This window comes from Aphelocoma coerulescens, chromosome 2 (genome assembly GCF_041296385.1).
Source record: "Aphelocoma coerulescens isolate FSJ_1873_10779 chromosome 2, UR_Acoe_1.0, whole genome shotgun sequence".
NCBI classification, from domain to species: Eukaryota; Metazoa; Chordata; class Aves; order Passeriformes; family Corvidae; genus Aphelocoma; species Aphelocoma coerulescens.
In genome coordinates this window covers 52,210,843-52,237,501 of record NC_091015.1, presented here as the reverse complement: position 1 = coordinate 52,237,501, position 26,659 = coordinate 52,210,843, and the positions used below count along the sequence as shown (strand labels likewise).

The 26,659-nt window shown below is 36.6% G+C and overlaps 1 protein-coding gene across 5 annotated transcripts in view; it reads right to left on the bottom strand.

Moving 5' to 3' along the window:
* The window catches only part of NEK11 (NIMA related kinase 11), an 82,175-nt gene that overhangs the window by 31,202 nt on the left and 24,314 nt on the right, over positions 1-26,659 (bottom strand). For 3 of the 5 annotated variants that reach the window (XM_069007447.1, XM_069007451.1, XM_069007452.1), the window contains 8 exons: positions 24,894-24,958; positions 24,302-24,428; positions 17,187-17,336; positions 17,028-17,106; positions 16,442-16,527; positions 12,631-12,750; positions 10,933-11,026; positions 9,938-10,073 (listed from right to left, as the gene is read on the bottom strand). In XM_069007447.1, coding sequence (XP_068863548.1) covers positions 9,938-10,073; positions 10,933-11,026; positions 12,631-12,750; positions 16,442-16,527; positions 17,028-17,106; positions 17,187-17,336; positions 24,302-24,428; positions 24,894-24,958 — 857 coding nt within the window. The remainder of the gene's footprint in view (positions 1-9,937; positions 10,074-10,932; positions 11,027-12,630; positions 12,751-16,441; positions 16,528-17,027; positions 17,107-17,186; positions 17,337-24,301; positions 24,429-24,893; positions 24,959-26,659) is intronic. The other 2 variants (XM_069007449.1, XM_069007450.1) reach the window with 2 other exon arrangements.

Sequence of the window (26,659 nt, the reverse complement as noted above, 5' to 3'; positions counted from 1 at the left end):
TAAGAAGGAACACTTTAACCACATTTTTCCCTGGTTTTCTGAATAATTTGTTGTCTTTTCTTCTGTTTTCCTGGTTGTCATGCATGCAGAAATTGGAACTCTAGTAGGCAGTGACGATGAAGCCAGGCTGCGTTTCAAACATGGTTTAAAGTTCAGCAAATCTAAAAATCTTCCAAATATTCAGAAATCTTTTTAGTAATGATGGGTGAATGAAAAGAAAGAACAACATAGTGATGTAGTCAATAACAGGGAGCACTTAGTGAGTTTTGGAAGCCATTCCCTTTATGCATAAAGAGTCCTTATTATTGTAGAAGTTGCCCTACTACTTGCACTGCTTCCAGCACGAACAGACCAAGAGACGTAAATTGAAGGAAAAGTGACCTTATGACATCAACTTAAAACTACTTTACTCCCTGAGTTATTTTAAACTTTTTTTATCAGTCAAAGTATACTTTACAATAAAAACTCAGATTTCCTCCTGAATCTGGCAGATACCGACCTTATGACAGTTTCCCTTTCAGTATGACAACAGTGTTGGGAAGGAAAAAGTCCATGTGTTAACACAAAATCTGCCCCTTAAGAGACTCACTTCCTTCTCCCTGAGATTTGGTTCAAGAAAGCCATCCTTAAGACTTAAGCTGGGGGCATTTTCACAACTAGAAGTTACAGAAAGAGAAGAAAACAAATGGGAATGGCTCATATCCAAACTTGGTGTAAGCAGTTGTGCACACAAGAGTCTGGATGTAGCTAACATGTAACATGCATTTAATTTGTAAGTAATAATATAACTTATATGTTGAACAAGTAATAAAAACAAGAAAATGATTGCAACCAAGCAAAAAGCTATTGAGCCCTTAAACACCTAGATGAAATGAACTTGTGAAAGCACATATTTACAAGATTACAGGGGCACACTTTGCTCTGTGAAGCAGAAAACATAGCAGGAGAATTTGACCAAGATCTTCATTGCTGTCACCTTTTCATTCCCTCCACCTAGTTGTCTGACAGTCACATGCACTGGTAGAATCTGCAAACTAACTCAGCATTTACATCTTTTTTCTGAGAAAATTCTTCCTCGCTTGGAATTGCCTCCAGCTTCTTGCAACACCATATGACTTGTTTCAGCTGCCCAGAAATGCTCTCTAGTTTGATAAGTAAGCCATAAATCTGCAGCTGGGGCTGGACTGAGAGTCCTTATAAAATGATCTTCAACACCATCCCGTTCACTAATGATTTGTTTGCAAGCAAAAGCCTGGTGCACCTTTATTTGCATCAGTTTGACCTTGTGTCTAACATGCAGTGTAAAGCTAGGTTGCTCTGCATGTAGGACAACTTGGAATAAAAACTAACATCTTTCTAAGGAAGATTTAAAACACTGATATTATCTGAAAGTATCTGCTATAGAATCCAGCATGCAGTATTTTTTTTACTTATACAATCAGTATAAATTTTGACTTATCTCCGTGCATTTGCTTCTAATTGCTAAATTCACAGAGTGTTTCATAAATGTTTTTTAACATAATGCTTTGGAAAGAGTAAAGGGAATTCCTGTGCCATTTTTAAACAGAGTTGGCCAGAATAATTTTAACTGTAGTCATTGATCAAGGTGAATTTTGAGGTAGGCTCTCTTTATCAATGCCAAACTAAACCAGTATGAACAATAGGTTAGGAAAAAAGTAGGAGCTATACAGTAACATAATTTGCTCTCCCCACACTTTGAACGTGTTTGGGTTTTTTTACATAACTGCTGTGCGAAGACTTCATTCTGCAAGCTTCCCTCTGTGAATCTGCAAGAGCAAGACTTCTTGTAAGAAGTAAGCTATGAATTTTTGTGAAGCTATGAAAAGATTTTAGTAGCTAGGCATGTTGAAGAGTAGATAGATTTGGAAAAGGTTTCCTGAGGAAGTTATGGCTAGAATTCAACTCCTGCTCTCCAAAGGCAATACTTCTAGGGAAGAACTTAAGAACAATAATAATGCTTTAGTCAATGATTAAAAAAAATATATCATTGATTAATTTTCCACTTTCTGGCCAAAACTTGCAAACTTCATTAAATCTTGCTTTTGCTAGAATAAATCAGATTTAGTATTCTTTTAACTGAATCTGGGACAAGTTGGGCTCAGTGTGAAACCGAGCAAAGAAAACAAGAGACAGATGAGGAGGTCAGAGGAGCATGCTACACCCTCAGATTCTGTGAGAGTCTCAGGAGTTTGTCACCCTATCTTCCAAGGACAAGTGTAGGACTGGTAACTGCAAATGCTAGAACTAAACAAGCGAGTTTCTCACCACAAGCATCCCACACTATCATGGCAGCAAGTCAGGGAATACGCCTTATGATCCTGGAAGTACGGTAGCCACATGAAAGAGGAGACCAATGGGTAACCACAGCAGTACTCACAGCCATGCTGTCTGCTTAACTGAGACAAGATTTCCTCATTACAAAGGATAATGTAACAAGAATAATGCAGAAAGGTGCTTAATGCCACTTATTACAAATACTCTTCTGCTTTATTTTGATTTACCAGACTGAAAAACAAAAGAGGACTTGACGTTCCTTAAAGCCTTTGAGCAGCGTGATCACTTGTACGGTCATCTTTTGGAATGTTACTCAGTTACCCATCAGTATAAGTGCCATTTTACAGGCACCAAAACAAAGGTGTGTGTGCACAGATGCTTAAAGATGTGCTCAGAAATATTACAGGTTTTTAACCTTCCAAGATCTACAAAACTACCTTGAAAATCCTTCAACCAAGCTTGTAAAAATAACAGGCTAGAAAAAAAGCACATTATTTTACAATGAGTGAACATTTCCTGTTTGAGGGCCAACTGAACTTTGCCCACTTGAAAGTCAAACAATATATCCATAACTTAAAATTAGCCATGGAGACATAGGAATAATGTACACAATTACTGTAACATACTTCACTATTTTGAAACTGTAGTGAAATCAGGGGTTTGCCAGGTGTAATGTATTTGAAGATATTAAGCTAAGGAATTTAACAAGTTATAATCTTTGCAGTATATAGAAAAATGAAGATTACAATATAATACAGATCAGAGAGTTCATACAATATTCATATGGCAATAAATTGTTACATTATTTTTCTGTACAAAGATTTTTAAATACCACAAGTATTTAACTGAAGCTATTCTCCTCTTTTAACTTGATCCCTTCCCACACACAAATACATCTATTAACTGCAATAGCAATTTATGCAGAGCTGGGACTCTTACAAAAATGGATGTGAACACAAGGGAAGCCCCAGCTGGCAATCCAAAAATGCAGAACATAGTATTTTATTAGTGCCCCTTATGTTCAGTGTTGTTTTGCTTTGGCTTTCTTTCATTCCAGGCAACAAAGTGGTACAATGAGGACAAGCCCTTAAAAATAGAGATACATACACAATTTCTTGAATACCTTTTAAAAAAAGTAAATCCTCTCCACCCTTGTTTACCATGTCTCATCAGCTGTGAAATTGGTATGAATATAAAGTGGCATTTTTAGCCACAAATGCCAGTGCATGGCTTTAAGTTTTCATGCCTGTTAGAGTGTAGCTTGTTGAATTTAACACTCCTTATGGCTTCTGTAAAAGGTCTGGGCTTTTGGTAGTGCAGATAGCTTTGTACCCAGTATCTTTCAACTGTAAACACTGATCCAAACCAGAAGGATCAACAATGATGGTAAGGAAAGGCTAGTTTTTGTTGCATCTGTAATTGCACTGAACTATCTAGAAGCTAGATACAGCTTATGATTCTGTAGCCAATTTCAAGGCAAGTTCTGCTGTAGAAATTGAATCAGAAACCCTGAACCTTTAGCTATTACTGTTGTATAACAGGATTATGCCTTGCTCTTCATGCTATTTTCAGCTGCAAAGATTGAGCTCCTCTACCTAGAGGATTTTCTGTCTGGTAAACTAAGAAATTTCAGATATTCCACACTACTTTCCCACATAGGTGGGTACAATGCATGGTCTGATACAGATTTCTCGGGATTCTTTACAGTAAGTCCCCCTAAGTAGTGTTCCCTAATTTATTAAATATCTCTACAAACCTAGGCAAGTCAAAAGGAATCAAGTCATACAAAGAATTGAGAGGAACTATGCTGTACAATCTGGCTTCATTAGAAGACATTGCAACCAAGGTGAAACTACCTGCACTCAAACAATTAATGTGACGCAATGAGAGATCTGCCATCACCTAGCATACACAGAAAAGCTCAGGTGGTCCATCAGTGGAAAATCTAGGGCAAAGATGACCTTCTGCATCTTCAAATGCCAATATCCAGTTCTCTGGAAAAGGGGGTATCTGCTTCTCTGGTTACTCTTTTTGAATCAGAAAAGTGGACTACAAGCTCTCAATCAGGTAAATTAGAAGACAAAGATGACCTATAATTCTGTATTAGGAAGCAATGCATAACTTTTGTGATGGTTCCAGTAGCTTTTTAGAAGGAGGCCACACCATTAAACATTAAACATGTAATGAACCTGCCCAGCTGGAACTGCTTCGTTCTAACTGGCAGAGGAAGACACTGACCGCATTCATCTGTAACACCAAGGCTGGGTCGTAGGTCATGGATGGTCCTATTATCTTGTTGGTAATTTTTGCTTATGTTTTATAAAATGAATGATTTTATTCCAGCTGCAGTCATTATCATTAATGGAAATTAGCAGTTTAATATGCAGAGTTCTTTTTCACAGCTTTGTTGGTTTTTTCCTATTACATGAACTGACCTCTGGTTGCCAGCTCTACAATATAATTTGCCTCACCAGTATTTTCACAACACCACTATTGAAATATAAGTATATGCACTGAAAATACAGTAATCTCCAGAAAAAATGTACATTGGCCTATCTTTCCTAGTCCAAATGGAGATAGACTATAAAAAAATTGGTCTATAGAAAATTGGTCAAGAGACAGTGGGGGTGTGGGGGGGGGAGGGTGTGGCTGTGTGATGTTAAGCAATTTATTGCTAGGTGGCTTTTCTTTTTGATGATAGCAAGAGAAAATGAATAATTTATTTCATAGGTAGCCCTCAGCAAGAACAGGAAATATAGATTCAAGTTTATCCTGACACATTTTGCATTCCTGTGTCATTGCCATGACTTGCAAAATAACTTGCTTTTTAACATTCAGAAATAATTAAGCAATAAAATGAACTGGAGAAATGAAGCAGAAAACAAAACATCCAAATCAAAATATAAAGGGAATTCAGTTATTAATCATTAGCTATTCCTAATGTCAATCATTACTATTCCATTTTATGGTGCTCCTTGAAAACAAGTTTACAGATATATACATATATATATTTTTTCAACACACACACAAATATTTGCATTTAACAGTGACAGTGGCTCAGTGCTTCTGTGTACTATCTCTATACAAATCTTATTTCAGCTCTTTTGTCTCTTGCTTGTACTTGGAGAAACTGGAGATGGAAGAGACACAAAGATATCTACAGTAAACCAAAATTGTTCCCAGTAGTACAATATATTCTTAACTGCTCTGTCCACTATAGCAATAAATTATTTGTATGATGACAATTTCATAAATTCCTGGACACATAAGGTGGAGATATAACCATTTTTCAACAAATATTAAACACAATTATAAAATATGTTTCCATAAATATCTCATTATCAAAATATAATTTAAGTTTTGTTTCCAATTAACCAATCTAAAAATTTAATGCAGATTAAAGCTATTGCATAAAAGACTTGCAAATAAGCAAAAACATTTTTCATTTGCTTCTATTTACAAAGGTTTAGTATTCTAAGGAACACATTAGTGGTCTAACTAGCTGAAACAATACAGTAAGAACATTTACTGTTCCAATGATACACTCAACATACTTCAGTTACTTACTTAATATGACTAATAGTAATCACAGAAGTAATTTTTTTCTAGCTCTTTCTTAGTCACTCCATTGTCTGTCTTTTTACATATAAGGGGAATATTTGTTTAATTTAGATAGTGTGATTAAAGATGAAAAACTGTTAAGAAAGTTATTATAGCAACTTCAAAGAAATAGAAGTTTAAAGCACATTTTTAAAACTTCACTATTGCAAGTAATGTAAACCATGCCCATCTCTCTGAAGATCTGCAGTATGAAGAAAAGTAATAGCCAAAACAAAGGAATCCTTTGATCTAGTATGCATGCCAGCTAGAGAGACAAAGTGTCAGAACCAGGATAATATAAGAACAAACATTAGATGACTCTGAGAAGTGGAATAATGGAAAAGGAGAAAACTCAAAGAACAGAGTTGTGAGTTCAAAACTTAAGAGCATTAAAACCAAAATAATCTATTATAAATTCTGAGGTAAGAGCTAGGAAGCACCATACGGAAAGAATAAGGACAGAAGGTCCAGGTATGCTACAAGTGACCACAGTTAAAATGAATAACAATATAGAAGTGTTATGTAGATGTCTATGCACATGAGGAGAGAAATACTTAAGCTGCAAGGCAAGAAGGCAATGCATCTTAAAAAAATCTGGCATGAAACAGCCAGCAGTAAATCTAAGCCAGAAATAAGAAGGTTCTTAAAGACTGCAGTATCTTGGCCAAGCAGCAGCTTTCTACACAGAGAAGCTGGGGAAATTTACAGAATGCATGAAACAGGTCAAATTCTTTAGGAAAAGAACAGTATGAGTAGATGTCTCTGGCAGTACAGTCTGGACTTTGGTAGTCAGATTAAAGCTTGTACTCTTTCCATGGAACAGAAGCAAATGATGGGAAAGTGGTGGGATTGGGGGACAGTGCATTCTCTCTAGCAGAGCACCAACAGGAGCCAAGATAATGTCTCTACAGAGACATTACGTGTGTTACATGCACAGCTTCCTCTCTTAGCTTATTAAAATAAAAATATCATGACTTGCTATTCCCATAATTTTTCACTGCTGCCCACTCACAGGTTAAAACTGGATCCCCTTCTTCTCAAGCTGAAGTAATAAAACAGAAGAAAAATTTCAAAGTGATTTCTGTCTGCAAAAGTTCATGTTTCTTCGATTTCCCCTCTCCCCAAGTTCTTTATGTCCTCCTGAGGCATAAAGGATGCTGCAGAACACGTGCCTGAAATCCCAGAAGTGAACAGGCAGAAAGGCAACAGCCACTCAAGGTGCACCAACCATCATAAGCTGGTGCAGCTTTGCAAGTGCAGTCAGATTTAAAAATCATCAGTCCAACAGGACTCATCAGCATTCTTAGCCTCTTTAGAGAAGAATAAATTTGCACAGTATTGCTGGATGGCATAGTAAAGAACATGGTGATGAAAACCTAAAAATTTTGTTTAAAATTTTGTTTAAAAAACCAGTATTTACATTGCCTGAAGCATTTCTCGTTAGGAATAAGAATCAGGTAATATCTTTACATTCTCAAGAACTTGTAACAGCTGTAAACAATCTTGAGGAAGGTTTTCTGTAGTACAATGAGTTCATCTCCACATCAAAACCACAGGGTCCAATCACATCTTTCATATTCCAGAAAATAAATGTGCTTGAAGACTAACAAATTGGTCAGCTGTAGGTGATTTCAAAGGACTCTTTCAAACGTCTCTCAAGTGCACAGGGCTGCTAGTTAGAATAAAAAAATGTTCAGAATATCACTGCTGAACACATAAAACAAACATGGAGAGAAGCTTAAACTTCCCTGGGAAAGTCTGTAGCAGCTGAATCCTTTTGTCATTGCTAAAACTTGTCCACTGTTGAGTCCAAAACCCCAAACTGTCATAGTAGGTTTTGTTTATCTGAGTAAACTGCCTTATTTTTCCCAACTTTCAGTTAAGTGTAACTACCACTACTAAAACTGAATCAAGATGCCACAGTATTCAAAACTACTTACTAAAGCTAAACCTTGAGCTTTGTATCTGGCACCTTCCACAATGACATAAAACTGTGATTCATAACGCTTTAAATAACTTTCACTGAAAGAGGAGCGCAAGGTGTTTTATACTCTATTCCTTTCCTTAATCCTTTAATAGCTTGGTCTTTCAATATTCCAAGCCCTGCTCTTCAATTCAGCTCATGCTGCAAATTTTGTAAGGACTGCAGGTCCTTATAAAATATAAGGTCCTATAAAATAGCCACAGATACTCTGACCTTTCCTCTGTACCTGCTGGGTCTGGGATACTATCCCTAGCTGTTCCTCACCAGCTTTTCTTGAGAGCATTTTTTAGGTCTGCCATGAAGTAACTTAAAAGTTGCTCCTGCCTTCTATCTCCTTTCTAAACAGTTTTTAGTTATTAATTGTAAGTAGGGAGTTTGTTAGTCTGGTTTTTACAGGCTAACTTCTTCTGCTAACATAGTCAGGGTCAGCAAGATTCATTAACATGTAAGACAATTGCTAAAACCATTTTATAGACTTGCTTCCAGTTTTTTTTTCTTTTATTATTGTATAGCCATTGATCAAGAACAAAATTCTGTCAGAAAATCAATAGCTGGAACAGTTTCTACATTTTCAAATACAAAGGTGAAATTAATAACTTAATAATTAGACGTAGGATATGCATGGTTGCACTGAAATGCTTAAGGAAAAGAAGAGCATGAATACTGAATAGAGTAAGTAACAGCTTTGACATCAGCTTTAGGAATAACAAGGTATTCACAAAGAAAAGAGAAACTATGTAATTTCTCTTGCCTATCCATAACTCCTTTTTGTCATGAACTTACCACTCCTCCGTCAGAGACTCTAGCACAAGCAATTAAACATGCATTCAGTTTTGTACAATGGACTGACCCAACTTTTGCATCACAGATATAAATGCATCTCATTCCTGTCATAGTTTAACAGCTTAATGACCTCTAAAGGCAGAAAAATTCGTTTCTTTCCTTCCAAGCATGTTGTTCTGTTTCTATTTAGGAGTCTTTGTATTCTCCAAGTCCATCTCTCACCCATGTTTACTGCTTTCTCTCAGTCCTCCCTTGCACGTTTCCCCACCCTCCCCCCAGGATGTATTTCTAGCAGCTGGGTTCTCTCCTACACAGGTCATCTCTCCTCATACTGTGAAACAGCAAGCCAACCACACAGACACAAATGAGGGTACATTGAAAGAAAAAAGCACCATTTGCTATTAAAAAACCCACCACAAGCAAACTGATTCTGATGCCTATTATTTAATGACCTGTACTTTCACAGATGTATGTAAACCAACACTAAAAGGCATTGTTACTAGAGAAAAGCAGTCTTCCTACTTTAAAGTGTATTAATGCATACTTGCAAGATTCAAATCTGATTAAAAATCTTTCACCATAATAGTGCTTGCACAATGATTTTTAAATATTTAAGAGCAAGACAGTACTCCAGAACATTGTAGGAAAAAACATATAAATCTGATCTTAAAAACATTCTCCTCATTAAACACAAGGTTTCCACCTTTTCAAAAAGCTTGACTATTTTTTTGTCTATAACAGAAAAATACATGTTATATAGTACTTCATATTCTTTAGACGACAGCTAAGTATTTGAGGACAATGTAGATAAGCAGAGTTTAAAGAGTTTCCATTGGCTTCTCTCATTGTTAAAGATAATGGCATCAAAGTGTACCAAAGGTGCAAATACTTTGAATTCTTGTACTCCTTTTTTCCCTGGAGAGATAAGTTAGGAAATGCTTTTCTAACTCTAGTCATTTCATGTGTGTAAAGTTTAAGCTATTTCCTTCTAATTCAGTATCTCATTTGGAGGAAGTACATTCATTCACCACTATCTCTGCTCACAGGTCACTCAAACTTTGGGAACACAGACCTCCTGCCACATAACCTTGCTATATATCAGCTGTACATACATCCACCCAGATTAATTTCCTTCTCTCTTCCCCACTTTTTCACAACTTTACAAATCTGACAACTTTTTAAACTGCAGTTTCCCCACCACATATTAACTACAAGGGAGAAATCTTTCTTTCTTGATAGGAAATTTCGTTTCAACATCAGATTTTGAATTCTTACCGTGGTCTGTAAGTTCAGACATGCCAAGTTCACTTGTCTCATTTCCACTTGGTTCATCATGTCCTGTGGACACACAGTCGCATGTAGTGGCTGGCTGAGAATGAATGAGGTGTTCTGAAGTCTGCTCATCAAATTCCTTAGTCAAATGACAAAGCAGCATGGAGAAACAGGAATAGAGCTTTCAGCAGGATCACAGCACAATGGTTGCCCTGATCTACACAATTCCTGGGACTTGTATTAAGCAAATACTAAAATAAAATCCTGTCATTTTTGTAAATGATCAGTAGTGACTCAGTCATAAGCAGAAGCAGGTTTAACATTTTTTTCTCTAGACACAGTGGGAAATGGAAACCAGAGGACATGCAAAAGAAAAGATAGAATACAAAGCACATAAAAACCTATTTCTGTGATGCATTCACCAACTATTTCCAAACTGACCCTAGAATTGGTGCTAGAATTGAACTGGCTCATCTTCTGTTGCAGGTAGCTTAAAAGCAAAGGACAATTTATTCTAGGAGTCATTCTAAGCCTTCATTCTTACTAAAACGTCGGCTGAAGCATTAACATTCTTAACCAAATGAAAGGAACCCACAGCCATGCCAAATTAGAGTGTTTAAAGGATTACAATTCTAAACATCTTGAAAAGAAATGTATTTTGAACTTCAATGTCATATAGTCAGTAAAAACATTTCAGAGATCAGCTTTAGATTTAAGAAAGGGTAACTTAAGGGTAAATTAAGAAACGGTAACTTAAGAAAATAAAACTGCAATGAATAGAGAGCTTGTGGAACCCTGTGTGAATAACTGAATGTACTTTGCCTCATCATGGAGCAAGAGGTTCAGCTAAGCAGTCCAGACTTTGATGCACTTCCCAATTATTAGTCTCACTACAAGCCTGTGCCTCTAGTGCTAAAGAAACCATGTGAGAAACAGAAAAGTGTTATACACTGGGGGTGCACATAAATGAGACCTCCAAAACAACAGCCCATACTTACATGTAGGACATTGACATTCAGCTGCTGAAAATTACGAGACCTGAATTCTTGCATTCTTTTGACATTTTCTTGATATTTTTCTTCTGCTAGCTGCCTGTAAATACAGAACACTTATATTTAGAATGTGATATCAGGGCATGCACAAAGGGTCCTTCTAAAAGCAGATGTGGAAAATCAAATTCTTTACTGAGATTTTCATGTTGCCAAATATTCATGGCATCTACTCAGGTTTTAATGAACACAAAAAGAGATTTCAGACCTTATTTCCAAACACTATTATATTTTACTTTCACAACCTGCATAACATAATTAAGAAATAGTAAATTATTAGTCCCAGTCTTTTCTATTTCTTCCAAAGATCTTAAATACTTTGGGCTTTATTCCACCACATAGTGCAGGGACCTTTCAGCTGTAGATAGGCATGCAACATTTGTGTTCTATGAACTCTTCCTCTGGGGGACCATAGTTGTTAACTATGGTTTTCTGTGTGGAACCACTTAAGAGGGGTGCTATATTAAGCACTTTTTCCAGTTTCCATTACTATATTCCCCTTCCATCCATCTCTAGATTTGGACTGCTGGAAGCAGATCTCCTGTCTGAGAAGGTACCGTTTTTGCATTGTTCCCAACACTTTCAGCCAGAGTCAGTTCACAATGATCTAGAGCTCAATGTAGATCCATTTAAAAGATTCATGACTGAGAACAAGGTCTGAATATTAATATTGCCTTCATATTAAAAAACAAATATATTTCATTTTGGTTTTGTGGGAAAGAGGAAACGTGAAAATCTCAACAGAAAACATCAAAATGCAAGAAAGCAACGAAAATGAAAACCAAACTAGAACCATCCTGCAAGCAGTATTATTTTCTAATCTCCATTCATTTTTAAAAAGTGAAAGAGACAGACTTCCTATTTATAAATTTCGTATTAGTACAAGAATTGGTCTACCATATGACTGAAAGCACCATGCAGAGAGGTGTTAAATTTAATACTTTCTATACAGTGGTTTCAGTTCAAGGAGGGGTTTGTTTTCTTAAATGAGAATAAATTTATGTAGCAATGCCAGTCAGACACAAGTGCTCTTCAGATATATTTTCCAAAAGGACATGAAGGTCTTAGCTCTTTCCTTCAAATGTGTCATCAAAACAGTATATTCCGGTTTTTATTAAAAAATCCCAAACAAAGCCTTTCAGTTGTTTCTCAGATTCCATCAGAAACTGTACCCAATCTCTTCCAAAGCATTTTATTATGTCTCACTTAATAAAAAACCCCATAAATCATAAAGCCTTTACAACATATCCATTACCCCTTTTTGATCCTCTGACAAGACTATCTATCCTCTGAGCTATTAACTTCTAAAACCTCTGAGGCCAAAACAATTGTAACTAAACGTCCGACTCCTCAGACCGTGCAATTCTTAACATAACCAGTCATTCAAAAAAAGGCTCCTATTGTAACACATCTGAAAATCTCTCATATACTTATTTAACCAGAAACATGGTACTCAAAGCACCAGTTTTGGGCTAATGTTCTCATTTTTTTCCTACATAAATAATTTGTGCGATTGATTGTCATCCAAAATCCTCATTGACTTTGAGTAGCTGAAGTCCCATTCTATTTTTATTTCTACCTTGAAAATTCTAGCTCTCTCATTAGACTATTGGGTGGGGAAAACTGCATGGTTAAGGCACAACTTACTTCAACTTCTTTGCTTTCTCATCTGCAGCATTTAACTTCCTCAGCCGCATTCGTTCCCGCGGTGTCATTTTCTGTACTTCAGAAAGTTCCTGCAGAGTTTGCAAATGAACTTTCTTCTGCCTGAAATTGAATGCAAGCAAACCCATCTTCATATGAAAATGTAAATATTCAGTATTTTGACTGGATATTGAAACACAGTGACATTTCAAATGGAATAATTAGAAAGCCTCTGGACCTATAGCAGACTAAATAGACTTTAGTTTGGAAAGCAAATGTCTTTTTTAAATTGAAATATTTAAACTTGGATTTATGAAGAATGCAAATCATTTCAGGTGAGGATGGAAAAAGGTAGATTCATCTCCTTAAAAGAATAAATACTGAAGTGCAGTGAAATATTTACCCTGTCAGGCTTCATTATTGGGCATATTCCAAGTACAAAGGCAGTCTTTAAATGAGAGCCATAATACTGCTTGTACATTTCACATTGATTGCTTCAAGCTGTCTAGAATACAAGAGAATATTCATGTATCTTTAATAACCAATATAATTATCATGTTGTCCCCTTGAATTTCTGGTCCTAATCAATAATAACAGTCCACAGGCAAAATGGTCTCCATAGACGATCTCTGAAAGCTGAGCATGAATTACTGACTTATGTATTTCAGCTGTATTTATCAACAGAGGAGAGCAATATTAGTAGCCCTTTATCAGAAAAAGGACACTAATCTCAGATTTTTATCTCACATACTACAGTAATTAAAAATTAAACCATAGTTTGAAATGTCTTGGCAGTCACATTTCACTTACACAATACATATTCATTATACCAAGTATTCATTTCAAATTACTGGTTTTGCTCTTATGAGATAAATTCACTTCTGATAATCTCAGAGCCCAGGCTTGTAACCATACAAATTTTAACACTGCTTCTGGACTATCATTTTGAAATCAGGATTTTAATAAACGAGCAGAGAAGATTTCATTATGTTTTTCAAATAGTGCAAAGATATGAATATTAGTGTGAAATATGAAAGATTAAGGACAAAGACAAGAAGAGTTCAATTATTCATAAGAATGGAACTAACTCTTCAAGTATGAATAATGTAGACATATTTCTTGTCTCCTGTAAAAAAACTCTAATTTAAATTAAAAGAATCTCATGGGAAAAAAAGCAATTTTTCATTCAAGTTGAAACTGAACTTGTACAGCCTTATACTTACTTAAATATTTAAAATTTATGACTGGAATGAGAATAGATTAAAGTAAGCCATCAGAGGCCTTTACTAGAAGAAACTAGACTCAACCTTTTTGCTTTACATGACAAAAAGAATTCCTGGTGAGAAAAAAGTAAACATAAAGTAGCAGTGGTTGAGGAGAACACCGTAGCAAACAATTGTTTGTACACTTACTGAGACTAGAGTATTGCTGCATTACAACAGATGTGGGGAATTCACTATGTTTAATTTTTTTCTCCTCCCCTTTTTCCTCTCTGCCATTTTTCAGGTATTTTTAGTTCATTTTGCCTACCTCTTTAGATCTGGGATAGCAGAAATTATCTGGCATTTTGCTTACAAGTACAGGCAGCTAATGTTCTCAGAAGTACAATGAGAGTCATGATAAGATTATGGCTTCTTGCATATTTCAAACACATTTTTGGGCAAAAATAATCACACTGTAGCACAAGTGAGGATAAGTTACAGTAAAGCTTCTCCTAGGATTTTTTTTCTCTAATTTATGCCCTGAATTTTAAAACCTCAAGATAAATTGCCATGCATTGCTTCACAATTTATAGGAACTCCGAACCTCTGCATGGAAGCAGACTTTCTATTTCCTTCTAACAATAGTATAAGAGCATGATGTTTGTGGTTAGAACTACTTGCTCTTCCTCTCAGAGACTACAGACTCGCTTTTGAAAAAGCATACTTACAGATTCTGGGATATACATAAATGTCCTTCCCACATGCTAGCTCTGTCAGAAAATTATGTCCATTTGGAAGGCGATGAGACTCAATACATTCAAGCTAATGACAATGGATCATGTATAGAATACAGTACATATTTCACAAAAAATACAAAGTGGTTTTATCAGTCTGTTCTAGAAGCATGGGGATATTTGAAGTCTGGATATATATTCTGCAGGTAAAAACACTGCTTCCCCAAAGCAGATGCAATGGTTTTGGTGCATATAGATCTGAAATCTTGTGCCCACAAGATAAAGGCAAGAATTAAAATTTTCTGGAAGATTCTCATACTCTGTGTTTCAACAAGCATTAAATACTGAATATAATTCAGATAGAGTTGGCATAGTATCTGGAAAAGATTTCAGTGCCCCAAAACTATTCACAGTATATCTCTAAGGAACATCTCTGTAGTTAACTATTTAATTTGAAAAGGAAGGAATCCTCTCAAAGTTAACTGAATTAACTTGAATATATATATATATTGTTTCATTTTACATCCAGGCTTGCAAAGTTCAACAAAGTATTTATACTAAAGGTACCTATTCATACCAAAATGGAAAACTTTGGTCTCACAAAAAGACAGAGACTCATCTGTCAACAAGGGACACCAAGGATAGAAATGACAAGTAGAAACCCAAAACACAATTTGTAGAGATGAGAGCCTACAGATACATTGCCAGCAGCTAAATTGGGCAAAATGATGTACAAGACTTTGCTATGCAGAATTCAACTGTCTGTACTCTGCTTTCTTCCTACCACTGACAGCAAACTACACTTTGTTTGGAAAAGCTGAAGGTGGTGACCTCTCCTGAGGGGATGCTTGCACGCAGCAGAATTGGCAGCATCTGCAAAGTGATCACAGCTGCAAAGCTGTGAGTCATGTATGAGAGCAGAGGTCACAAAACACAAAGGTGAAAGTCCTATTGCCTCAAAGGCACTGCCAGTTCTGGATTGTTTTAATCTTTATTGCTGTTACCTAATAACTCAAAACAAATTTCAGAGAGCTGTTAAAATCTTGACAGCTATTTATTTAGAGGAATCAAGAAACAGGGATGTTCATTGCTTCCTCACAGGATCATAAACTTCTGGTTTTGTGCTTGCTAGCTCCTAACAGAACAAAACCTGTACAGAAAACTCAGGGATGGGGAGCAAAGGGGAGGGCGAGTTGCCCATGAAACTGCAGAGCTAATTTACAAAGGCAAAGTTAAAATGTCCATGCTGGAATTTGCTTTAAACATTGCAGCATTGTAATTTAATGCAATTAATTAATTTAATATATATTTAGTGCCTAAGAGAGAGATCATGTGTGAAGACACTGCTGATGCAAGAGCCAAGAAACACCACTAATCTTGATTTCTCACTGTAGTTACAAGATAAAAATAACAGTATCCTACAGAGGTATTAGATGAATATCAGTTTAAGTGTACAAGTTTAAGTGTACATGCTTTTAGTTTGGTGTCATTTAGGAAACATAGCTTTCACATTCAATTTTTAGTAGGTACAGAAACAGCAGCACTATAAATGATGATGACCTAACTAAAACGACAGCTTAAGCTTCCAAAATTTAAAGACAAAGGTCATGATTTGTACACTGAATTAACATAAACATATACTGCACATGCACGTGCAATTTACACAGTCACATAATAAAAAAATTTCATCAGCAAATCTTTTTTTACTCCCTAAATCTTAATTATGCATCTCTCTAATATGGCTGCTCTTTTGTATTTCTGGGGAATAGGTTTGTCTGAATATAAAGCACTATGAGATTGACACAAGTGTTAATGACATTATTTGGCAACACTGTAATTTCATATACTACTGCCCATAAAACTGTTAAAAATACTTACACAGCACCAAAACTGGGAGCAGTTTCTTTCCGCCAGTTAAGTGCCTTGTCTTTCACAGTCACATTTGTGAACTTGTACTGTATTTTCTGCAAGGAAGTAAAACAGAAGGGGTATCAAGACTTGATGATAAAATTATCCAGAATCTTCAGCTTTTACCCAATACCATCCTAATATAAAAACTGACCGAGCCGTTTCCTTCCCCCCCTTCTTAGAAAGCAAAATAATACGGGCACTGAAACCTGGGCAAAAAGAGCAAAAGGCAATGGTTTTCACTAAAACTATGACTAACCAGAACAGTTTAGAGATATCTACATGCAGGCCCAAATGATCTACATTTGTTATGCATAAACGTCTGTTTTTCTTATTGCTCATAACATTTAAGAGGGGATACATTCAGCATGTCAAGTGATGAGGGCTTCATTCCTCAGTCATATTTGTACCACAGCTCTGAAAGTCCCCTAGATTAATGTTCCCGTGAACAGCTATCAAATTGTTTTTTCTCAACATGTTTTCCCTGCCTCCATTTTGCCTTTGCAAAATACATTCTCAAATGGCAAGTGTACAGCTACTGCTTTTTCTTACATACCTTGAGTTGTTCATCAATATAAGGGGATTTTAGGATCTCTGATGCTGCTGGTCTCAATGAAGGATTCTTACTTAACATGCTGAAACATTAAAAACCAAAAGGAGTAATTAAGCAATTGTTCAAACTTACTAAAACCTGCTAAACAAGAAAATAACATACCTGCATAGCACAGCATTCAGTTTGCTTGGATATCTATCAGGAAGAGAAGGTGTTTCACCTTCCACAATTTTTAACACAACAGATAAAAAATTCTGTCCAGTAAATGCATGGTTCATACAGCACATCTCATACAAAATGCATCCCAGAGACCTTGAAGAATGAACAAATAGAAATAGTATACATAGTATCTTTGAAAGTCACATGCATAGTGACATTACAGTAAGTAAAATCTCAATTGTATGCCCTTTTCTCCTGAGAAGGATATTTCATTATTGTGGTGTCCTTTTCACCTAAAATATTTTTATTCAGATCACAAATTAATATAATTTATAAACAGGATAAATCATCATTCCGTTTTCATAGGTACAGGCACAAATCTGTATTCTGTATATAAATATATATAATCTCATATATATATATTTAAAAATAAAGTAAAACCCAATTATATTAACTACTTTAAATGATTACTCATCAAATGAGGAAAAAAATTTTAATTAGTGACTGGCTGAGAAAACAGTTTAGCAGTGTTTAGACATAGGTCTGGTTACATTTGTTCTGCAAATTAATTTCTGACACCAAACTGAGGCTAAAATTCAAGTTCAAATTAAATAATGCCACTTTCGAAGAACAGAAATGCCTTCCAGTGTGATTTCACTAATTTGGCCACATACTCAAAATAGATTATGAAATGAATTTGTACTCAAAGAAATTTGAAAATTCAGATGAGAGTATCATTATCATATTGCAACATATAAAACTAAATTTCCCCAAAATTTTATTTGGAGAAGAAAAGAAGAAATCTGAACATGTAGGTCTGGACACGTACCTAAGGACCAGTGTTAGTTTAAAACCCTTAAAAACCAGGAGGAGTAACTGCAAACAATTTCAAAAGGCTCTCTGGTTTACTGTCACCTTAGTCACTGGTCCTAATGGCCATCATAAAAGGTCACCAAGTTGAACATTTTAAAATAAACACTCTCATAATAATTTTACATAATGAATATTCATAACAGTTTGCACTTCAGCTGAGTTCTGTCTGACAAATGATTTTTTAAAAATAGGGGAGTTGAGTTTTGTAGGCTTTGGAGGATGTTCAGTTTTTTCCTTCAGCCAGGGGTCTGACTTGATCAATGATTGACTTGATCAAGGTCATAGAAAATGCTGGTGAGAGCCAGATACAGGTTGAGGCTCATCTAAGTAACCAGTTTAAATATCTTTATATTTGACTGTGGCATTTATAATTTAATCTGTGATTCCAGAAGAAGTAAGAAAATAAAGCATAATGTTATGAAATATGTATGGATGAATGGCTTTCAGGAAAGGGGTATAAACATCTTTGAAAGCAAATAATGAATGAAGTTTCAATTATTCATTTTGGTTAAAAAAGACGAATTGTTTTGGTCCAGCTGGAAATAAAAGAACAAGAGCAAATAATTTTAAAGCTGAAACCCAGGCTCTACATACAATGCAAATAGGGAAGAAGAGAGAGAGTCAGTGGGGGGGCTCCACTTGCTGGCACTTTTCAAGCAAGTACGTGAAAACCATTAGCAGAGCATTTTTGCTAAGAACCAACTAAAGAGCAACTACTGAGGTAAATACATAATTGCCTAGGTTTTTTAAAGATTTAACTGTCAAACAGCTTGCAAACTTTCAAAATCAATAAATGGTAACGCACATGATTATCTGTATTTATGATGTATGTTCAAACTCTGAAACAAGATAATTACTACATGAGAAAATACCTAAAGCAAAAAGAACAACAAAAACCCCCTACGCACACAGCATCTGAAAGCATCAAATAAAAATGGAAATCACCCAGAGAGAAGAAAAAAAGAAGAAAAATCCCAACCTGACAGACTGTACTATAACTCCTTTTTGCAGAATCAATCTGTTTTGGAAGCTGCTTGATTCTGGCAGCTAGAAATTGTTTAATGAGACATTAGGAACACAGGATTTGACGCGTCAGGGAAGCTGATTTATTCATTTAGTTTAGTACTCTGACTACACCTGAGGTGGAGAAAGATGAAAAGAATGCCCAGGGCGTTCTGCTGCAGCCAGGGCTGTGAACCGATTACCCAGGGAAGATCCCATCTGTCCCATGAAAGAAAAAAATAGGAAAAAAAAAGTTAATAAAAATGATGGAAAAAGAATAAGGGTTTTTTTTCTGCAGGATCTAAATCTTTGAAATTAAATAAATATCTCCTAAAATGGGAAATGCTGCCCCAAGTGCCAGAGCAAGGCTATTTCTTCCCAAGAGAGCTCCTGGGCTGCAAACACCCAAGGAAGTAACTGACAAGCTTTTGGCCAAAAACTGCTTTTCTCAGTTATGTTTCTATATTTCTGGTCTAAGCACCTTGTAAGGAGCAGGAGGAAATTGCTTCCCAATTCCCATAAGCAATCTGCACATGATCCAAACATACAATTTAATTACTTTTATAATCTTAGCCTGCATAAGTGCCAATGTTATAAAATTCTAAAATGGTCATTAAGCCATCCAGCCAGCACATTTGGTTTGACAACTCCCTATATTCATGAATAGGTTTGACAAAGTTCCCAAACAGCAGATAATTTCAGCAGAATTGTGGCATGACCAGTTCATGTTGAAGCTACTTATACTCAACTACATCATAAAAAGGAGCATCTGGACAGGCTTCAGTGTGTTTTCCCCAGTCTCAACTGACAGTCCCCTAATTTTCCTTCTTAGGAGAAACCACCCTGAGGTTTTGGTGTTGCTTACATAAACACTGTCATCCTTTTAACACCTTCTGATCTTTTGTAAAAAATGTTACAGCTCTTCAAAGGTTGTAAGATCCAAGCTAGCTTTAAATTCAACTCCAAAAGTCAGATAATGTAAATGCATATACCTTTATGGTTTTAACCTCTTAATCTGATCTTATCAGAAGGTCTTTACAATTTGTTGGCTTCAGAGTCTGTGAGGAATATGTCTCTGAATTTAATTCCTCAATATTGACTCATCGGCTATTCAACGAGAACTCCCTGCTGCTGTCTCCCCCAGCCCCAGCCCCTCAGCCTCAACATTGCTCCAGTTTTTGATTGTTAATATTAAAGAAAAAGACAAAGTGGGGGAAAAGCACAGACAAGCAAGCACAATAAAATGAAAGTGTCAAGATCTGTGGTGTGGGTAACCCAATTTACCCAAACACAACAGACAAATCATCTGTCAAAATCTGACAGTACTTGATGGAAGACTGTACAATGAATTTACACGTGATTGTGACAATGCTTTGTCTCTGAAAGACAAAAAGAAAGTTATTTATATCTCTCTTACAAAGAATTTGTTAAGTCTCTAATGGAAAAAAAAATTTGGTTTTCAACTATTATTTCTGTTACAAGTTTTGTTTCTGAGATGATTTATAACATATAATATGCACAAATCCATTGAAAAGTTTCTGGATGAAGTTTACCTTATATGCTCATATCTTTGAAAAGAAGAGAGAAATGTTATTGCTGGTAACTATTTCCTTCAGTTTTCTTGACACATGAAGGCAGTGCCATAGCGCTGGAGGCAGGGGAATGCCGGCCGACCCCCCGTAACATCAGTCTCACCAGGGAGTGTGTAAGGGCAGGAAGGGACACCAGGACAGCAGCACCTCGGGGTCACACTGTGCTGGGCTACCAGCGAGCCCCAATTGCACACACACACATCACTGACTGATCCCTGACCTGCCCTGGCCTCTTGGGCTCTCTCTGTCTCAGCTCGGCTGCCGGCACTGCTCTGACTCTTCTCTGTCTGCCAGATCCGTACGGGGAAGCACTGATGGGAAGAAGCAGTGGTGAACTCATAGTCCAGCAAGTCCAGGCTCAGGGATGCTGAGGAAAACACATGAGCTAGTTTTAATTTGCCTCCTGTGAATTTAGATTTGACATAAAGCGTGCAATAGCAAAGAACTCCAGCCCTGACATTTCAACTGAAGGAAACAGAAATGCTGCCATTTCTCTGAGCCCAACTGCACAACTTCCATAGGGAAGAACTGTAAAACACAAAGCGTTTTCCCACCTATTGACCTTGAGCTGTAAAGGACCATATTTCTTGCACCAGCTGCAGCACTGTGGATATTCAAGCCAGTTTTGAAAAGCCAGTTTTGAAAAGCCAGTTGCAGAACATTTCAGTGAACCTGAAAAGCACAGTGTCTCTTTAGAGCACATCAGTAATGCAGCATAAATTAAGGTCTTTCCAATGAACTGGACTGAACAGTGAGAGGACCATGATATCAAGGTGAGATAGCACTGTCTTTTCCAGAAGATATTTTACATTATCTTATATTTAACATGGGAACACTTGTAAGTCTGAATTTTTGTGTGTGAATTTTTGAGTCCTGCTAGAGATCAGAAGGATAAGTCTGAAGAGAGAATGTCACTTCAGCTACATATAAAAGACTTGGGCAACTCCTTGAAATTCCTCAGGGATCAACAAACAGTGCTGTTTAACATCTCTGTCAGCAACATGGACAGAGGGACTGAGCATATCCTCAGCAAGTTTGCTGACAACAAGCTGTGTGGTATTGTCCACGTGCTGGCAGGAAGGGCTGTCATTCAGAGGGACCTTGGCAGACTTAGGAGGTGGGCCCATGCCAACTTTATGGAGTACAAGGCAAATTACAATGTCCTGCACTTAGGTCCCACATACAGACTGGGCAGAGAATGGATTGAAAGCAGACCTGAGGAGAAGGACGTGGGGGATGTTGCTTGATGAAAAGGTCGACATGACTTGGCAACGTGTGCTGACAGCCCAACCACATCCTGGGCTGCATCAGAAGCAGTGTGACCAGCAGGCTGAGGAAGGAGATTCTTCCCTCTACTCTACTCTTCTAAGAGCTCACATGGAATACTGCATTGAAATCTGGGCCCTCAAGATGAGAAGGATGCAGAGCTGTTGAAGCAAGTCCAGAAGAGGTACACAAAGATGATCTGAGGGCTGGAACACCCCTTCCATGAAGACAGGCTGAGAGAGATGGGGCTGTTCAGCCTGGAGAAGAGAAGGCTCCAGGGAGACCTTACAGCGCCTTCCAGTACATAAGGGAGAACTGCAGGAGAGCCAGAGAGGGACTTTTTACAAAGGCATGTAATCATAGGACAAGGGGTAACAGCTTCAAACTGAGAAAGAGTTCAAGGCTAGGCTGGATGGGGCTTTGAGCAATCTCACCTAGAGGAAGGTGTCCCTGCCCATGGCAGGGGGGTTGGAACAAGATGATCTTTAAGGGCCCTTCCAACCCCAACCATTCTATGAGTCTTTGATTCTTCATGAGCAACTGAACTTCCTGCACAGTGGCCCAAGGACTTAATCTCACCTGGAGCCTCCAGGGTGGGCTCCCCTGTCTGCTCAGGGTCCTCCTGCGTTTTGGCCCCTGTTAAATGGGGACAATAAAAAAAACCCAATCAAATAGAATCACTATTAAAAGAGCAAAAGATGAAATGATGAGAGTATCAATCAAACATATGAGTCCTGATGAAAAGAGTTTCCTGGCTCAAAAAAAGAAAGGGTTTGTGGGCTGGGGAACTACTGAGTCAGGGCACACCTCCTCCTTAGTGCCCCCACAGTGAGGGCCAACAAGCTCCTACTGAAGGCAGTTTCACCCTCAGATGAGTGCTCTCAGTAATGCTTTGGAAAGATTATAAAAACCAGAAAGTACAGCAGAACACTGGTGGCTACTGACTTTGGGATTGGGGGCTTTTTTCTGCAGTTTTGTAAATTTTGAAAGGGTGATCAACACATCATTTATAAAAATATTGGACCAAATTCTGTTTGTGTTTACTCTATACAACTTCAATGACCTATGTGGACTGACACTAGTAACCACAAATAGTACTTAAACACGTATTTTACTTTCTATTTGCACTGCAATAAAAGAAATTATTCCTTACAGCAGAAGACCACAAAAGGCAGGCTTCCCTGACTATTCATTTGTTCTGACATCTTTTGAAATCTTCTCCCAATATATTTTTATTGACTACATGTATTAACTGATATTTGCTACAGATGAACAAGAGAGAATCTGACATCAAATCCATAGCCACCAGCTACACAGACCATGAGATGAGATTCCTGACATATCCATTGGCTGGACTGAATATGTCAACTGTGAAAAATGGTTGCTACCATCTGAAAATACAGATGACTGTTCTCCACTTTCAGAAATATAACCTGCAGTCACAAGTATATTTTGAAAAGGCAGAACTGAGACAAAGCTAGAGTAAATTATCAAGCAATCAGAGTATATTCCAGTGGCCAAATGTTTTACAAAGGAACTTCTCTGGTTTGGAATATTTATAAAAATGAATCTTCTGATATACACACCTACAGGGGAAAAAAAAAAACCCAACAGAACACCTCATAAAAGCCCCTTAAATAAAATATTATGACAAAATCTAAAAACTCAACACTTTTAGCTATTATCTTAAAACATGACATGTTTAGGACAGACATACAAACAAGCCAGATATTTTCCCCATCCAAAAAAATTGTTCTCCATCTTAGCTTGGAAGAGTACCTCACATCTAAAAGTTTCCTAAAGTCTTTCAACAGATCTCAGCTTCTCAACCTGATTCTCTATCATCACCTCAGAAGTCCTGATCTCAAGAATTTGTGCCATCTAAATGCAGAACTGACACTTTTCTTTCTACCTTTGAGCCTCATAAAACAGAGTGCCTTTTGTTTCTGTTCTAACACTGCAGTTACTCTCATTTTCAACTCCCCTTCCAAATACTTTATTGCTTTTAACATTTGCCCATGTTTTTAAATTTACTTCCTAAGAAGGTCCTTCTATCTTCTCAGCCAGAATCACTCTGCTCATCCTCCCAAAGTTTCACAGAAAGTTGCTTCTTTCAACTCATCTATCTCAACACAAGAAAAAAAGAGATTTCCCTCTTCCTAGAAAAACCTGAACTTTATCTACAATGATCCTGTATCACATCAGAGACTGGATCTGAATTTTACTCTCCTTTAAAGTCTCAGATAACCCAGAATAAAAGCCAACTACAGGCTTCTTAACACAAGTGGCAAGGCCTCAGATTGCAACATTTGATTCAAATGTCCTGAAATAGTTTTAGTGGGGATAAATGCCTTATCCAACCAAAATAGCATTCTAACTACTCACCAAATGTCAGATTTTGTATTATATCCCTGGTGCTTCAGTACTTCTGGACTCATGTAGTATGGTGTCCCAGTAAAAGTAGTTGCAAGATCACATGAACCCATCAAAAGACAAGAAACTCCAAAGTCTCCTAAAAATATTAGTAGAAACAATAATCTATTAATATAAATATACATCTATTCATATACACTTTTTTTTGTTTATTGTTAGACATGATAAAATTACTGTATGTCCAGAAAATTCTGCTAGTATTTAAAAAAGGGGAAAAACAATTTTCTGTAATTCTTCAAAATAAAAACATATCACAGAACAATGTGAATTTGAAGAGGCTTCACAAGGTCTTCTGATTCAAACCCCTAGCTCAAAGCAAGTTACATGGGGCTGCTCAGGTGTAGGTCCAGCCAAGCCTGAAGCATCCTCAAAGCTAGAGATTTCACTGCCTCTCCTCTGTCTGACTGTCAAATAAATGTTTGACCACAAATCAAAATGCTATTTCAGACATGATTTTCTTTAAATCTCCTTATTGACAAAATGTCTGCTGGACTGTTCTATCACATGAAAACAAATATATCTTTAAAAAGTATGGAAGTCTCACCAATTTTAAGAAGATTATCTTTCAAAAATATATTCTTGGCTTTCAAATCCCTGTGAAGTATCCGTCTGGAATAGAAAAGGAAATTCAGCCTCATCCAACTGGAAGCATTCAGAGTCACATATTAAGTATTTTAGGTATTTAACTTCAGCCCTTTTCAGAAAAACCAGCCCACCATTGCTACCATCTAACTCTGCCAGTGACAATCCACAGACAATGGCATTAAGGAGCTTCATATACACACAGAGAGGTGCATTCACAGGCACCCACAGGAAGGGTGAGAGCCTAAGCAGGGTAATAAAAATGTACCCGGGGATCCCAGCTTAAGAATACAGATACAGACACAGCATGGGCTGCAGAGGAAGGGAGAAAGGCAAGTTTTCCTATCTGACTTTCCTTAAAAGCATTACATCTTATTTTCTGCCAGGAGAACAAGATGCCTCACAAGAGAATAAGGGATGAGAAAAACAGCAATAAGAGCTTCTCAAAGCTAAGAGAAGACTCCTTAAGCAAAAATATTACTTCAAAGACAAATATGTATATAGCCTAAGCTAGTAGTTCAATTTTTTACAGTAACAGTGTGGAAGATGAAAGAACTTTACAAAGACAAAGATGAAAAGAAACAGAACAATTAGCTTTTACAGACTTATTTTTCCATCAGAGTTTGAAAAAAACATCATGAGCTACACACCATGTAAGGATATAGAGAATCATCCTAATTTCTATAAATCTTACATGTGTGACAGTAGTTCTGCAGGCCCCTTAGGAAAACAAAGTATCTCTGCAGTATACAAAACATATTCTCAACTTACTCTTGTTAATAACACTTCCAAAAGCATTGTTCCCTATAACCTCACCTAAACTAGAATTCCTCCACTTTTGAAATGATTGCCAGCACATAGGATTAGTCATCAGCTCTGCACAGGAGGAGGTTAGAATAGCATTTGGTACATACTGGCTACAGAAACTGTATTTGGTAACACAAATACAGTTGTCATTCGTCCATTTAGATCATGTAAAGAAAGAAACTGATGCTCTAAGATTCTTGAGACGTGGGCAGGAAAAACAAATATAATACTCAACTTTAATTTTTTTTGAGCAATCCTCAGGTATTATCTCAAATTTGAATTATTAAAGTCTTAGGCATTGACATAATGAAATTATTTCCAAAATAGTTTCTATATTAAGATTAGAAAATACGCAGTCTGCAGCAGAATTTAAATACACAATTTTGTCCACAATTCATTTGAAAATATTTTTTGCAAAAAGAGAAAAAAATATGTAACTCAATATACTCAGTTCAAAAATGGGAAAAAAACCATGAAAATAATACTAGAATTCATTGCAGTATGTACGTAGACTGGGCATGAAAAAGAAACATTTCTATTTTTATGGGTCAAGAAAAAGAATTCTTCACATTCTTATAGCAATTTTTTTCACTTCTTTTTCTTTCAATTTTTTGTCCTGAAAGTAATGCCTTTACTTTCATTAGAAAAAGGTTTGCACATTGGGAAAAATGGAAGTTTTATTCAGTATGTCTCCACTCATGTTTATAAAGTATTGTTTATAAATAATTTGTTCTCTATTTGACAACTTCTGTGAGCAATATGCACACACTCATATATTATATCAGTAAGGAAATTAAACTGAGGTGATATTTATTATTCTTCCATAAGTATATATATGTATATATATACACACACACACAGAGTTTTACAGACATCTTGTTGTGTTAATTTAGATTCATAAGGACTACTCTTAACATTCAT